Raw genomic sequence first — 17,214 nt, 5'->3', positions numbered from 1 at the left:
GTCCGTGGTAGCGGGAACTGCCGAATCGTGCGGCTCAGCTCCGCATAGCCGCACCCGGAAGTCCTGGTCTCGCTTTCTAGGAATATCCTCCCGTGGAAGCCAGAGAGCCCCAAAAATTATTCAGGTGACCATAACCTGTATCAGCTAAGGTCAGGGCCATAACCTTACAACTGACATTAACCCTGCCCGACTGTAGTTCTGCTGGTGTAACACTCCAGGCTACTTGTTTTATTTAAATATCATGGGCGTTTGAAAAATAAAGAACAATTTTCCACTGGAGTAAGTTTCTTTCAGTATGTGAAGTTGCATAAAGATTTGAGCACCTCTGCAGAATTACTTGCTCATGCCTGTTCAGCCTCATTCATGCGAGAAGCTGATGTGGCAGCAGCATTTTATTTTCGGACACAGCGTATGGAATCTTGTTTTCAATTAAAGAAAATGACCTTTAAACCTTTTTGGCCGGTTGACCTTGGATAGAAGGTAGCAGTACATTTGAGGTAAAGTACAAATTTTGTGTGTAACAATTAGACAAACAAAGTTAAATTACGTAGGCCAAGTCTATCAGTTGGATTATGAATGCCAATTAAATTGTGAATAAACATAGGACAAGGAGGGAACAGTAGAGAAATGGATGGCAAGATAAAATGGAGCAAGTATATGTGAAGTGTTTACTTTTTTTGTACAAGACTGTGTTTTAAATGAAATATTTAACTTTGGGTTAATATTAGAGTAATATCGGTAACCTTTATGCTTGAATAACTTAACTACTAAATTGTTTGTTTCCAAATCACAGCACATGAACTATAAATCACAAAAGCCTGCCAGCCCAATAAGATTGCAATTTATCTGAACTTGTTGGCTGATTTAGGATTTAAAATAGGCTGAAGGAGGTTGCATGATTTATTAATTTTTGAATTACCTGATCTTCTGGTCTATTCTTGTCGCCTCTCTTCAGGGAACCAGCAACAACTAAAACAGATTTGACTGCACGAAGACCCCAGTCGTAATGATCCTTAACAGGAAACAAAGTGAATCTTATGAGCAAGCAACAGCAACAAATTGTCTTTTTTCTTTGTGATTGTTGTGCATTTCTAAACCACACTGCAGCAAACAAAAAGCGAAAAATAAAGAAGTGGTAAACTTTGATTTTTGTCCAGCAGTGAAGCATGTCTCACTGTGCCAGCTTCCACTGCCAACCCCTCCCTCACCTGTCTGAGACTGAACACCTCAGTGTTACACAGAATTTCCTGAAATGACCAACTGAGAGTCCAGGGAATTCACATGCACGAAAGCAAGCGAGTGCCATATTAAACTGGTGAATTTGTGGTTGAAGGGCAAGAGCTGAAGCGTTCATGTTCCAAGGATATAATGTACTCTGAACTCTCTCTCCCTCAACTGGAAATCACCCGAGCAAATTGCTCTGATAGCAGGGCTGCAATTTGGTCCTCACAATATGGACAAATCATGGACTTCAACACTACGAGGATACAGCAAAAGGAAAACAAAGGTTCCAATGTATTGTATCACTCATTGCCCATCACAATATTTTTTTTTTAAAAATGCATACTGAAGATGAGCTTGATGTCACATTATTCTATAATTCTCTGGAAACCCAAAAAGGAATTTCTCAAGGGAGACGGTATTGTTCTCTCAAAGTTAAAACAGCAATGTAGTCTTACTGGGATATCTTATGCTTTTCCACACCACTGGCAATTATTTGTCTCTACAATTCATGCAGTCTTTTTCCACTGATGATTAGTTTATACCTAAAATACCAAAGCATACTTCAGGGACATAGCAAATAACACTGCCAGACTGAGGTCTTTTGTTGCTGGAATTCTGGTTTTAAATGCTTGCTGACAAGGCTGACATTTTAGTTCTATATAATTATCAGGATGGTGGGCGGTTAGTACTAATGGAAATCTTTTCCCTTTTTGGAATTTTTAATCTTCATCTAATTTCCTGTTTATAATACATGACATCATGAGTACCGACAGCTTCATTGTGGGCAATGAAAGCATGCAGTTGCCATGACATTTTCTCACTCTTTTTCATTATTCTGGGCGATGTTATACAGAAAACAAATGTGACGACCTCTGGTCACGCACTTATTTTAAATAAATCAATTGTTTCAAAACACGATACGGTGTCAGTTGACCTTTAAATTATCTTGATTTAACCTACAATAGCTGCTGCCAGGATACACCACTATTAATACGTACAGACTTAAGTCAAAACTTGCATCAGACATATTCTCACACTGCCATCGTAATTTCAGAAGTGCGGCAAAGCCCCTTTTATGAGATTTGTTACACTTTGGATGAAAGATTCCTGACATAAATATGCATCAGATGTATATGGTTTCACATTAAAACGTGGTACGATAAAGAAGTAATTTTCAGACTCTCTAACGTCGGCAGGATACCTCATCAACTGGAACAGATCGGAAACTCTGGCATACATTGCAGATGATTTTCTAACATGCGTGCCATGTCAAATTCAGAGCGTTTTCACACAAAATATTGAATTTCAGATTTTGTAAGCAAACAATGATTGTGAAAAACAGTATCAGCCAAAGAATTTTTTGCAGAAACCTGTTTTGAAAGCAGCTCTTTACAAAGACTATACAAAGTGATGAACTTCCTGGCCAGCAATTTGGCATCTAAAAACCCTTCAGCAACCAGCATAATCTCGCAAATCAGTTCAATATCAGGGACGACCATAGCACAAGGCCTAAAAAAGAAGCAAGATACACAAGACAATGTTAATTGCAAGTCCACTGTACACACGAACACTCTACTGGAACCATGGAATTTGTACATATATTGCAAACATATCCATGCACTATCTCAGTAAGCCATTTATACATGAGTCATTTACTCAGTTGCTGCATGTTTACTTTATGTTATGTACTTTATTTCAATACAGTATCAACTCCACACTTGTTAGATATACAGTGGACGAGATTCTCTGGCCTCCCTGCGGCGTGATTTTCAGTGGTCTGCCATTGGCCGGTAGCAGGTTCTTCTGCTCCTGGCGCTCTCAATGGGATGTCCCATTGAATCCACACCATGCCGCCGGGAAACCCACCGCAGGGATATGCCATCGGCAGGACCGGAAGATCCAGCCAGCATGAATACCCGGAAGATCCACCCATAGTGTTCTAAATATAATGAATTAATGGATTTGATGCACTTTGTATAAAAAGGACACAGAATCACTGGAGAAAGTTGAATTTCTTATTTTTGCAACAGTGGTATCAGACCTGACATATTATTTGCAACAACTGATGGGGTTTTTCTTCCCTGGAAAATATAAGAATTAGGATGTGCTGATTGAGATCTTTACCATTATGGAAGGGTTTGACAGAGTAGGTAAAGAGAGAATTGCCAGAATTCTCCGACTGCTGGGATTCTCTTTTCCCTGACAGCAAACCCTCACCCACGGGTTTCTCGGTGGTGCGGGGTGCTTCAGTGGGAATTCCCATTGACAAGCAGTGGGAAGGAGGAATCCTATCACCCAGCGAACGGTGCACCATCGAGAAACACGCGGCTGGGGGACCAGAGAAACCCGCCCAATATTTCCAATTGTGAGTCAATCTGAAATTAGAGCGATAAATACATGAAACACTTCCAGGGGAATATGGAGAAATAACTCCGAAAGTGGATAGAATGCGTAACCCGCTGCCACAGCAAATGGTCAACGCAAACAGCTTAAGTTTTTATCAGAAGGAAGCTAGACGAGTATATGAGATAAAAGGAATACAAAGATATGCTGAAAAACTGAGATGAGACAGATAGAATGGGAGGAGACCCATGTTGGGTATAAACACCAACAAAGAGAAGTTGGGCCGACTAGCAAGTTTTTGTGTTGTGTATCTAATTGATTCTATAGCAAGTTTTTGTGTTGTGTATCTAATTGATTCTATAGCAAGTTTTTGTGTTGTGTATCTAATTGATTCTATAGCAAGTTTTTGTGTTGTGTATCTAATTGATTCTATAGCAAGTTTTTGTGTTGTGTATCTAATTGACTCTATAGCAAGTTTTTGTGTTGTGTATCTAATTGATTCTATAGCAAGTTTTTGTGTTGTGTATCTAATTGACTCTATAGCAAGTTTTTGTGTTGTGTATCTAATTGATTCTATAGCAAGTTGTGTTGTGTATCTAATTGATTCTATAGCAAGTTTTTGTGTTGTGTATCTAATTGATTCTATAGCAAGTTTTTGTGTTGTGTATCTAATTGATTCTATAGCAAGTTTTTGTGTTGTGTATCTAATTGATTCTATAGCAAGTTTTTGTGTTGTGTATCTAATTGATTCTATAGCAAGTTTTTGTGTTGTGTATCTAATTGATTCTATAGCAAGTTTTTGTGTTGTGTATCTAATTGATTCTATAGCAAGTTTTTGTGTTGTGTATCTAATTGACTCTATAGCAAGTTTTTGTGTTGTGTATCTAATTGATTCTATAGCAAGTTGTGTTGTGTATCTAATTGATTCTATAGCAAGTTTTTGTGTTGTGTATCTAATTGATTCTATAGCAAGTTTTTGTGTTGTGTATCTAATTGATTCTATAGCAAGTTTTTGTGTTGTGTATCTAATTGATTCTATAGCAATTTTTGTGTTGTGTATCTAATTGACTCTATAGCAAGTTTTTGTGTTGTGTATCTAATTGATTCTATGGCAAGTTTTTGTGTTGTGTATCTAATTGATTCTATAGCAAGTTTTTGTGTTGTGTATCTAATTGACTCTATAGCAAGTTGTGTTGTGTATCTAATTGATTCTATAGCAAGTTTTTGTGTTGTGTATCTAATTGATTCTATAGCAAGTTTTTGTGTTGTGTATCTAATTGACTCTATAGCAAGTTTTTGTGTTGTGTATCTAATTGATTCTATAGCAAGTTGTGTTGTGTATCTAATTGATTCTATAGCAAGTTTTTGTGTTGTGTATCTAATTGATTCTATAGCAAGTTTTTGTGTTGTGTATCTAATTGATTCTATAGCAAGTTTTTGTGTTGTGTATCTAATTGATTCTATAGCAAGTTTTTGTGTTGTGTATCTAATTGACTCTATAGCAAGTTTTTGTGTTGTGTATCTAATTGATTCTATAGCAAGTTGTGTTGTGTATCTAATTGATTCTATAGCAAGTTTTTGTGTTGTGTATCTAATTGATTCTATAGCAAGTTTTTGTGTTGTGTATCTAATTGATTCTATAGCAAGTTTTTGTGTTGTGTATCTAATTGATTCTATAGCAATTTTTGTGTTGTGTATCTAATTGACTCTATAGCAAGTTTTTGTGTTGTGTATCTAATTGATTCTATGGCAAGTTTTTGTGTTGTGTATCTAATTGATTCTATAGCAAGTTTTTGTGTTGCGTACCTAATTAATTCTATACAATGGGCGGGATTTACCGCCCACCCCACCACGTGTTTTTCGGTAGGGGAGGCAGCCCGCCAGTGGTATCTACCGGTTCCGCCCGTTGTCAACAGGATTTTGGGCTGACTGTACCCCTGTTCACTGGGAAACGCCGGCGTGGGAGGAGAATTTACCACTGGCGTGAGCAGCCGGTAAATCCCAAACCATACTACTAAAGTAACCATTATTAACATATAATAGCATTCTATGTGCTAAAGTGAGTTTCAAAATGCTTAATTTCTGTGGCATTGCCATTCAATCTGCAGTAAATGTTTTTGTGGCAGGCGGACTGCTGACACTGGAAGGCCAATGGGAGGCTGTCCAGTACCCGGATATCTTTAACCCCACTGGCCAATCTGGGGGCTGCTGTGTAAAGGTAGAGACAAGTCTCTATCTTTAGAGTTCCTACAGGGCAGAAGGAGACCATTCGGCCCATCGAGTCTACACCAACCCTCTGAAAGAGCACCCTACATAGGCCCATTCCCCTACCCTAGCCCTGTATCCCCATAACCCCACCTAACCTGCACATTATTTGGACACTAAGGGGCAATTTAGCATGGCCAATCCACCTAACCTGCACATCTTTGGACTGTGGGAGGAAACCAGAGAACCCAGAGGAAAGCCACGCAGACACTGGGAGAAAGTGCAAACTCCACACAGTTAGCCAAGGCCGAAATTGAACCCGGGTCCCTTGCGTTATGAGGCAGATGTGCTAACCACTGTGCCACCATGATACTCCCAGTGAAGGCACGTTTACTTTATAAAAACACCACAGCTGCCTGGCTGCAATCTGTGAAGGGCAAACACTCTAGGGGATGGCTAGTAATCGCAGCTGTGGCCTACCGACCATTATGGGTCTGTGACACCCACAAATGCGCATTTCCCCCACATTGAGCCGACGATGTTCGCCTGGATATAGGCACCGGAATAAATTTAACTGCCCGTGGGCAGCTGATACAACCCCAAGGAACCCCCATTTAATAGGGCTCGGAGTTGGGATCATGACAGGAATCTACCATAAAGGTCAACGGCACCAGATTGCTCACCACCTCCCTCTGGTCTGGACACCGAACCCTTTTAAAAATCCTGGCTATTAAATTAGCGGTAGGAATTCCCATTACTGAATTTGTCCTGGTGTGGTTCACCTTTAATTACCAGTACATGGAAGCCAGAACATGGGGCGGGATTCTTCGGAAACCGGCAGGGCGAGCAACTCAGGCGCGAAGGAGTGGCGTGAATCACTCCGGCGTCGGGCCGCCCCGAAGGTGTGGGGGCCCTTCGGTGCCGGCCGTCGCGAGTTGGCGCATGCACGGGAGCGTCAGCGTGTGCTGCCGCAGGGGGGGGGGGTTCATCTCTGCGCCGGCCATCACGGACTGTTACACGAGCCGCCGCGGAGGAATAGAGTGCCCCCATGGCACAGGCCCGCCCGCGGATCGGTGTGCTCCGATCGCGGGCCAGGCCACCATGGGGGTACCCCCCGGGGCCAGATCCCCCTACTTCCCCCCGAGGCCGCCCGTGGAGCCAGGTCCTGCCGGTAAGTACTTGTCGTAACATACGCCGGCGGGACTGGTCGAAAACAGGCAGCCACTCGGCCCATTGCGGGCCGGAGAATCGCCGGCGGGGCCGCTGCCGGCGGCGTGATTCCTGTCCCCGTCAAATCCCCGGCGACGGAGAATTCGGCAGCCGGCGGGGACGGCGCGATTCTCCGACCCAGCGGGGGGGGTTCGGAGAATCCCATCCATGATCTAGCACAAATCTATATTTGTCATGCTCACAAATGCGAGATTTACATGGGATCATAATGTATACAGGCAAACCAATGGCAAATTAATTGAAACAAACCCTTATTTTAATGTCGGCAGAAAACTACAACTCCAAATGAAGGCTGCTCTGCAGATTTCCAACTGTGGAAGAACTGTTACCATTCTGGGCCAGCTGACAGTCAGGCCTGGGTGGGGAGTCGGAGCTGATCCAAGAGGATCCAAGCATCATGTGGACTGTGGGCTACAGTATTTGTAGTTTAAAAAAAAAAATTTTTATTGATGTTTTCACAAAATATCAACAACAAAATGAAAAAGGAACCCAATAGAATTAAATACAACACAAAATAAACCAACCCCCTTAAGGCAAATTTCACCCTCTCCAATTTAATAAACCCTGCCATGTCGCTGATCCAGGCTTCCACGCTTGGGGACCTCGCATCCTTCCACTGAAGAATCCTTCGCCGGGCTACCAGGGACGCAAAGGCCAGAATACCGGCCTCTTTCGCCTCCTGCACTCCCAGCTCCCCTGCAACCCCAAATATTGCGGGCCCCCAGCCCGGTTTGACCCTGGATCCTACCACCCTCGACACCGTCCTTGCTACGCCCTTCTAAAAGTCCTCCAGCGCTGGGCATGCCCAGAACATATGGGTGTGGTTTGCTGGGCTCCCTGAGCACCTAACACACCCGTCCTCACCCCCAAAAAGCCGGCTCATCCTTGTTCCGGTCATGGGTGCCCTATGCAGCACCTTAAACTGTATGAGGCTGAGCCTCGCGCACGAAGAGGAAGAGTTCACCCTCCCAAGGGCATCTGCCCACGTCCCCTCCTCGATCTCCTCCCCCAACTCCTCCTCCCACTTACCTTTCAACTCCACCACCGAGGCCTCCTCCTCCTCCTGCATCACCTGGTAAGTTGCCGAGATCTTCCCCTCTCCAACCCACCCCCCAAGAGCACCCTGGCCTGTACCGTGCGTGGCAGCAGCAGCGGGAATTCCACCACTTGCCGCCTGGCAAACGCCCTTACCTGTAGATACCTAAAGGTGTTCCCCGGGGGAGCCCATACATCTCCTCCAGCTCACCCAGTCTCGCGAATTTCCCATCCACAAACAGGTCCCCCAACCTTCTTATCCCTGCCCTGTGCCACCCCGAAAACCCTCCATCTATTCTCCCTGGGACAAACCGGTGGTTCCCCCGTATTGGGGTCCACACTGAGACCCCCACTTCCCCCCTGTGCTGCCTCCACTGCCCCCAGATTTTGAGGGTAGCCACCACCACCGGGCTCGTGGTATACCTCATTGGAGTGAGCGGCAGCGGCGCCGTTGCCAGCGCCTCCAGACTCGTACCATCACAAGATGCCGCCTCCAGCCTCTTCCATGCAGCCCCCTCCCCCTCCATCACCCACTTGCGCACCACCACAACATTGGCAGCCCAGTAGTTGGGCAGTGCCAGCCCCTCCCATTGCTACTCCGCTCCAGGAACACCCTTCTCACCCTCGGAGTCCCTCGCGCCCACACAAGCCCCGTTATGCTCCTGTTGACCCGCCTAAAGAAGGTCTTCGGGATAAGAATGGGGAGGCACTGCAACAGGAACAAAAACCTTAGGAGCACCATCATCTTAACTGACTGCATCCTACCTGCCAGGGACAGCGGCAACGCGTCCCACCTCTTGAAGTCCTCCTCCATTTGCTCCACTAGCCTCGTGAAATTAAGTCTACGCAGGGTCCCCCAGCTCCTGGCCACCTGGACCCCTAAATACCTGAAGCTCCTCTCCGCCCTTTTTAGTGGGAGCTCGCCAATCCCCCTCTCCTGGTCCCCTGGGTGAACCACAAATAACTCGCTCTTCCCCATGTTGAGCTTGTACCCCGAGAAATCCCCGAACTCCCTGTGGATCCTCATTTCCTCTGGCATTCCTCCCACCGGGTCCGCCACATAGAGCAGCAAGTCGTCCGCATAGAGCGACACCCTATGCTCCTCCCCACCCCACACCATCCCCCTCCAGTTCCTCGACTCTCTCAGTGCCATAGCCAGGGGTTCAATCGCCAGTGCAAAGAGCAGGGGGGGACAGGGGACACCCCTGCCTCGTCCCAACCAAAGGTACTCAGACCTCCTCTTGTTCGTGGCCACACTCGCCATCGGGACCTCGTACAACAGCCTAACCCACCTGATGAACCCCTCCCCAAACCCGAACCTCTTCAGCACCTCCCACAAGTGCCCCCACTCTCTACCCTATCGAAGGCCTTCTCAACGTCCATCGCCACCACTATCTCCACCTCCACCTCCCTTGCCGGCATCATAACAACGTTCAGGAGCCTCCACACATTTGCGTTCAACTGCCTCCCCTTCACGAACCCTGTCTGGTCTTCGTGGATCATCTGCGGCACACAATCTTCAATTCTTGTGGCTAAGACCTTCGCCAGCACCTTGGCATCTACATTTAACAACAAAATCGGCCTGTAAGACCCACACTGCAGGGTATCCTTGTCCTGCTTCAGGATCAAGGAGATCAGTGCCTGGGACATCGTCGGGGGCAAAGCCCACCACCTCCCTTGCCTCATTGAAGGTCCTAACCAGCAACGGCCCCAACAGGTCCACATATTTTTTGTAGAATTTGACCAGTAAACCGTCCGGCCCCGGTGCGTTCCCCGCCTGCATGCTCCCTATCCCTTTGGCCAGCTCCTCCAGCCCAATCGGGGCCCCTAATCCCGCCACCAGTCCCTCCTCCACCTTCGGGAACCTCAATTGGTCTAGAAAGCGGCCATCCCTCCCTCCTCCAGTGGGGGCTCGGACTGATAAAGTTCCTCATAAAAGTCCCTGAAGACCCCATTGCTGCCACCCCCACTCCGCACCACACTCCCTCCCCTATCCTTAACTCCCCCGATCTCCCTAGCTGCGTCCCGCTTCCGAAGCTGATGCGCCAGCATCCGACTTGCCTTTTCCCCATATTCATAAATCGCCCCCTGGGCCTTCCTCCACTGCACCTCCGCCTTCCTGGTGGTCACCAGGTCGAATTCGGCCTGGAGGCTACGCCTCTCCCTCAACAGTCCCTCCTCAGGCACCTCCGCATACCTCCCGTCTACCCTCACCATCTCCCCCACCAGCCTCTCCCTCTGCTCTCTCCTCTTTTTGTGGGCCCTAATGGAGATCAGCTCTCCCCTGACCACCGTCTTCAACTCTAGGTCTACCCAATGCGGGTAGTGATCCGAAATGGCTATCGCCGAGTACTCGGTATCCTCTACTCTCGCTATCAGCACCCTGCTCATAATAAAAAAGTCGATCCGGGAATAGGCCTTATGGACATGTGAGAAGAATGAAAATTCCCTAGCCGCCGGCCTTGCAAATTTCCAAGGGTCCACCCCTCCCACCTGGTCCATAAACCCCCTCCGCACTTTAGCCGCCGCCGGCTTCCTACCCGTCCTAGACCTGGAGCGGTCCAGTCCCTCCCATTATCAGGCCCCCCACTTCCAAGTCCGGGATCCGACCCAACATGCGCCGCATAAAACCCGCATCGTCCCAGTTCGGGGCGTACACGTTGACCAACACCACCCTCTCCCCTTGCAGCTTACCACTTACCATTACATACCTGCCGCCATTGTCTATCACAATGCTCGACGCCTCGAACGACACCCTCTTTCCCACCAAGATCGCCACCCACCGATTTTTGGCATCCAGCCCCGAATGAAACACCTGACCTACCCACCCCTTCCTCAATCTTACCTGGCCTGCCACCTTCAAATGTGTCTCCTGGAGCATGACCACATCCGCCTTCAGGTGCGCGAACACCCGGGCCCGCTTGACCGGCCCGTTCAGTCCCTACATTCCAGGTTATCAGCCGGATCAGGGGGCTGCCCGCCCCCCTCTCCCGCTGACTAGCCATAACCCCTCCTCGGCCAGCCACGCGCCCGCACCCCACGCCTGGCCCGTTCCCCACGGCGGCAGACCCCTGTCCCAACCCCTTCTACTCGCTCCAGCTGCCCCTTGACCATACGAGCAGCAACCCGGTTCCCCCCCAGCTAGGACCCCTCCTAGCTGCTTTGCTCCCCCCATTGCACTCACGCAAGTCAGCTGACTCCTGCTGACTCCGGCCACTCCCGCCTCTCCTTCGACTCCTCCCATTGTGGGACATCCCCTCCTCCTCCATTACCCATCAGCAGGCTCTCCGCCTCCCCCTTCCATCCCAAGCGCGGGAAACAACCCTCGCTTCCCCGCCCCGGCCCCGCCCCCTCCAGCGCGGGAAAAAGCCCGCGCTTTCCACCTGCCCGGCCCCGCCACCTCTGGCGCAGCTCCTTTTACAGGCCCAGTCCCCTCACCCCCGACTCGGGTCACCCCCGACTCGGGTCACCCCCGACTCGGGCCTCCCTCTCCCCCGCAGGGCCCCATCCCCCCTACTGGCCATCCACCCCTACTCCATTTACTTGACCCCCTCCAAGAGCCCACCCGACAGACCCAACCAAAACAGTGCCCAACCCACCCTAACCACCCACACCGAATCAAAAAGAAACAAGAGCAAAGAACCCCCCTCAAAATGTAACACACCAACAGCAACCCCCGACCACCCAGCCCGACTCTCAGTTTGTGTCCAGCTTCTCGGCCTGAACAAAGGCCCACGCTTCCTCCGGAGACTCAAAATAATGGTGCCGGTCCTTGTAGGTGACCCACAGTCGCGCCAGCTGCAGCATGCCAAACTTCACCCCCTTCCTGTGCAGCACCGCCTTTGCCCGGTTGTACCCGGCCCATTTCTTCGCCACCTCCACAGTCCAGTCCTGATATATTCGAACCTCCGCGTTCTCCCACCTGCTGCTCCACTCTTTCTTGGCCCATCTGAGCACACACTCCCGATCAGCGAACCAATGAAACCGCACCAGCACCGCCTGCGGCAGCTCGTTAGCCTTGGACCTCCTCGCCAGCACTCTATGGGCCCCTTCCAGCTCCAGGGGCCCCTGGAAGGACCCCACTCCCATCAGCGAGTTTAACATTGTGACCACATAGGCCCCCACGTCCAACCCCACCAGCCCCTCCGGGAGGCCAAGGATCTGCAGATTCTTCCGCCTCGACCGATTCTCCATCTCCTCGTACCGTTCCTGCCATTTCTTGTGGAGCGCCTTGTGCGCCTCCACCTTTACCGCTAGGCCCAAGATCTCATCCTCGTTATCGGAGATCTTTTGTCGGACCTCACGGATCGCCACCTCCTGGGCCGTCTGGGTCTCCAGCAGCTTATCGATAGAAGCCTTCATCGGCTCCAGCAGATCCGCTTTGAGCTCCCTGAAGCAGCGCTGGATAACCTCCTGCTGCTCCTGCGCCCACTGCATCCACGCTGCCTGGTCCCCGCCCGCCGCCATCTTGCTCTTCTTCCCTCACACTTTCATTGGGTTCACCACCACTTTTTTAGTCGCCCCCGCTCCTGGTCCAAGCCATACACTGTCGGGGGAATGTTGCAGTCTTCTTCCCACACCGGGAGATGTCAAAAAAATTCCGTTGGGGGCCCTGAAAAGAGCCCAAAAGTCCGTTCCAAGCGGGAGCTGCCGAACGTGTGACTTAGCTCTGCATAGCCGCAACCGGAAGTCCAGTATTTGTAGAGTTAATGGCAGTGCAACTGCAGCAGGCATAATCCCTGTTCATCTGATGTGAAATCCTTACAGTCAGGATACAGAGAGGCTGGTCCTTCCGCCAATCAGAGAGATGAAAGGCCAGTGACTAATGCAATGCGTCAACAATTAATACTCAATATATAATTTTTATCAATGTTAATGCACTGGAAAGGTCTTCTGTTCAGAGTCATAAAAAGCAACGTTCAAATGGGATAATTCGCACTTTGATCAACAGAGAATCAGTTACCCGTTTCACAGCTCTCCCGGTGAAATGGAAATCAGAAGTGATGTATAACGAGGGGCTGATCCAATATCACCTATGATACACTATCACTGGAAGACAAAATTACCTCCAAATGAGCATGGTTTGCATTAAAAGCAGGTTATATTTTGGACACAAAGATTATATCTATTTTTGTTAAAGCAGCTTTCATTTGCTGCATTTAGTGTTTTGGTTGCCAATATTTCTATCGCAGGATATTGGGCTGGATTGAACACAGCCCACTGCAGTAAAAACATAGTGGCTGGGACCACTTAATCATGCGAGGGACCCCACGTCAATATCCAGCCACAGCAAAACCTCTACTGATTAAGTCAGAGGGTAGAAGTGATGCCAATTAGGCTCATTAAAGAGCCAATGAATACCTGTTATCCCTAAACCCATTGCAGTTTTCCTCAGCCTCAGCAGGCTGCCAGCAAACCTTGACGGGTTTGCCAGCGGCCTCCCGGGTACTTTACAAATATTGTAGTCCACTGTCACTTGGTGCTTGGTCCTTTCTTGGAGCTTCCCCCAGGCCTGATCTGCCAATTGACCCAGGAGGGAAACTTCAATTTCCAGTTGTTCCATAGCTAGAAAGCTGCAGCCAATACAGCGCTCACTTGGAGCCAGTGAATTAGCCACTTGCTGGCTAATTCAAAGACTGTTTCTTTTTTAACTAACCAAATAAGGCAGCACGGTAGCATTGTGGATAGCACAATTGCTTCACAGCTCCAGCATCCCCGGTTCGATTCCGGCTTGGGGCACTGTCTGTGCGGAGTCTGCACATCCTCCCCGTGTGTGCGTGGGTTTCCTCCGGGTGCTCCGGTTTCCTCCCACAGTCCAAAGATGTGCAGGTTAGGTGGATTGGCCATGATAAATTGCCCTTAGTGTCCAAAATTGCCCTTAGTGTTGGGTGGGGGAGGTGGGGTTACTGGGTTATGGGGATAGGGTGGAGGTGTTGACCTTGGGTAGGGTGCTCTTTCCAAGAGCCGATGCACTCGATGGGCCGAATGGCTTCCTTCTGCACTGTAAATTCTATGATCTATGATAAGGGACTCAGCATAGGTGGGGATGTAAACTGTTGAAAGCCATCCCCCATCCTTGATTCTGTTGGTGGCATGAGGAGCTGCTAGCCTCAGGTTGGCTGGCAGCTCTTGGTGGGCAGGACCTACGCCACCAGGAATCTCGATCGGGGGGGGGGTAGACCAGGCCGTGGCCATTTAAATGCATGTTGGATCTGTCCTACAAACTCATGGGGATTCCCGGACAGTTCTCCGGTCATTGGGCGAGACCTCTATCGGCCTGTTTTTATAGGCCAGTTTTTAAAATGTATTAGTCAGGCACTTCCAATGGAAATCTCAGTGATCTTGTCATAGTACTCAAGAGTTGATATCTGTACCAGCAGTACTCAAAAGAGCTAATTGCACTTGCCTGAAAAGTGCTTTAAGATTTTCTGGCAGCTCTGTTCGACCAGCATAACCTGGATTCATTGTTATAAATATGCCAATAGCAGGTTTCAAAGAAATCTCTTCCCCAAGAAAGACAAATCTGCAAACAATAAATAAGATAAACTGTCTAAATTAGTGTTAATTATTAAATGATGACAACAAAACTATTCTTTTATTCTTTTGAGTTCACCTCTTTTTCTTGTTTTTAATGGCATCTTGTATTGTTTTGACCTGCACTGCAACAACTGATAAAACTTCAATGGAGATCCGATTAAACTCATCAAAGCAGCCCCAAGCACCAGTCTGTGCCAAACCTTTGTAGATATTTCCTATGGACTGGACAATGCAAAAGTTGAATTCATATACAGTAGTATGCATACCAGGTTCTGCTGATGTACAGAAATGTCAACTCTTTCTCTGCACAGCTGCTGACCTGAGTATTTCCAGCACTCTTTGTTTTTATTTCAGATTTCACAGAATCCATAGTATTTTGGTTTTGTATTGTAGTCTTCATATATTTTCTTTTATAAACATGAGTTAGACACACGATGTTAGTCACTAGCAAACATACCTTATAATCCATTTGCTCAGAACAGTTGAAGACATACACCATTACACCTAAGGCACGTCCAAGATCTTTAGTGGTCTCTGTTTTGCCTGTCCCAGCAGGACCTGCAGGTGCTCCACTCATGGTTAAGTGAAGAGACTGTGTGAGGGTAATATAGCACCTTCAAACCGAAAACATTATAATTACTTAATTTTAACAACAGCTTGAAAAGTATAATAAAGGATGCATTTTTTACATCAGCTTTTAACAGCTCCACATACAATGTTTAATTTTGTGCTTGTAAGATGTTTGACTTAGAATTTACAGTGCAGAAGGAGGCCATTCGGCCCATCGAGCCCGCACAGGCTCTTGCAAAGAGCACCCCACCCAAGGTCAACACCTGCACCCTATCCCCATAACCCAGCAACCACACCCAACACTAAGGGCAATTTTGGACACTAAGGGCAATTTATCATGGCCAATCCACCTAACCTGCACATCTTTGGACTGTGGGAGGAAACCGGAGGAAACCCACGCACACACGGGGAGGATGTGCAGACTCCGCACAGACAGTGACCCAAGTGGGAATCAAACCTATCCACAATGCTACCGTGCTGCCCTAAGGCACTTCTCTTTGCCTTCCTATGTTTGCTTCCTAAGTTTCCCCTCAAAGAAGCATTGCTTTCAGAACTTAACACCATATAAAAAAAAGAAAAGGGGTAAATAAACTGTCTTTCTCTTTATACTTTTCTTAATCTTAACTCTTCATTCCCAACCTCCCCCTGTCTTTATCACACAATATGGGTGGGATTCTCCGACCCCCGCCGGGTCGGAGAATGCCCGGGATGCGGCGCGAATCCCGCCCCGCCGCCAGCTGCCGTATTCTCCGGTGCTTGTTTTCGGGCGGAGGCAGGGTTCACACCACGTCGGTCGGGGTCCGTTGGCAGCGCCCCCCCCCCCCCCGGCAATTCTCCGGGACCCGATGGGCCGAGCGGCCGCCGGTTTTTGGCCAGTCCCGTTGGCGTGGGTTAGACATAGTCCCACATGGCGGGACCTGGCAGGTATGTCAGCTGGGGCAGTCCTCTGGGGGGGCGCGGGGGGGGATCCGACCCCGGGGGTGGGGGGGGGGGGGGGGAGGGGGGGGGGCACGGTGGCCTGGCCCGCGAGATCGGGGCCCACCAATCTGCGGGCGGGCCTGTGCCGTGGGAGCACTCCTTCCTTCCACGTTGGCCCCTGTAGGGCTCCGCCATGGCTGGCGCAGAAAAGACATCCCCCTGCACATGCGCCAGAATACGCCGGCGATTCTGCACATGCACGGGATCACACTGGCCCTTTGGAGCATGCGCGGACTCGTGCAGTTCCTTTGGCGTCGGCTAGCCCGGCGCCAACCCCTCCAGGGTCCACCTAGCCCACGGAAGTGCGGAGGATTCCGCTACTTCCGGTCGGCCCAGCGCCGGAGTGGTTCGTGCCGTTTTTGGCATCAGGCCATCGCACCGATTCCGGAGAATCCCACCTTATATCTCTGGTTCCTTCATTTTGATCTCATAGGTATTAGAAATTAGAACCTGTTTCACAGGTATTAGTAATTAGCAAAAAAAACACAGGTGGAATAATTAGTTGGCTTTAAATGCAACAGTTGCCTTCTCAAAAACTGAAGGAAGTCAAATAATCTTCTACCTCTCTCAATCCGTTGGATTTATACCCTCTGAAGGTTATACAACACAAAACAAATACAACAGGCATACGATTAGTGCACTTGTCATTTTTCAACTCACATACCCATTCATACATATGTATATCTTGTCTTAGTTTTTAAAACAAACATTGATTTTATCTCAGTGAAGCATTTGAATTTGTCATTTCAGATTTTGAAATAATTTGCGAAAAACTACTGACTAAAAGTTCATATCCTGGGATTTTGAGAATTTAGACAAGCTTCAAATGCATAAATTCAGCTGAACTGTTGTCAGAATCCAAACCCAGGCTTTTGAGGGCGTCTCAAAGGCAAAAACCAAGAACGTTTTTTAAAAAATTTCAATTAAGGGGCAATTTAGCGTGGCCAATCCTACCCTGCGTATCTTTTTGGGTTGTGGGGGTGAAACCCACGCAGACACAGGGAGAATGTGCAAACTCCACACGGACTGTGACCCAGGTCTGGGATCGAACCCGGTCCGCAGCGCCATGAGGCAACAGTGCTAACCACTGTG

General features: G+C 48.4%; 1 protein-coding gene across 1 annotated transcript in view; it reads right to left on the bottom strand.

Annotated features, from left to right (window-relative positions):
* Nucleotides 1–17,214, bottom strand: part of LOC140425201 (dynein axonemal heavy chain 11-like) — a 755,586-nt gene that overhangs the window by 412,644 nt on the left and 325,728 nt on the right. Inside the window, 5 exon segments of the mRNA XM_072509215.1 lie at nucleotides 920–1,012; nucleotides 2,595–2,733; nucleotides 14,444–14,560; nucleotides 14,651–14,796; nucleotides 15,032–15,188. Of these exon segments, the coding sequence (XP_072365316.1) occupies nucleotides 920–1,012; nucleotides 2,595–2,733; nucleotides 14,444–14,560; nucleotides 14,651–14,796; nucleotides 15,032–15,188 (652 nt within the window).

Source organism: Scyliorhinus torazame, chromosome 6 (assembly GCF_047496885.1).
Source record: "Scyliorhinus torazame isolate Kashiwa2021f chromosome 6, sScyTor2.1, whole genome shotgun sequence".
NCBI classification, from domain to species: Eukaryota; Metazoa; Chordata; class Chondrichthyes; order Carcharhiniformes; family Scyliorhinidae; genus Scyliorhinus; species Scyliorhinus torazame.
This window is presented reverse-complemented; position numbering and strand designations above follow the sequence as displayed.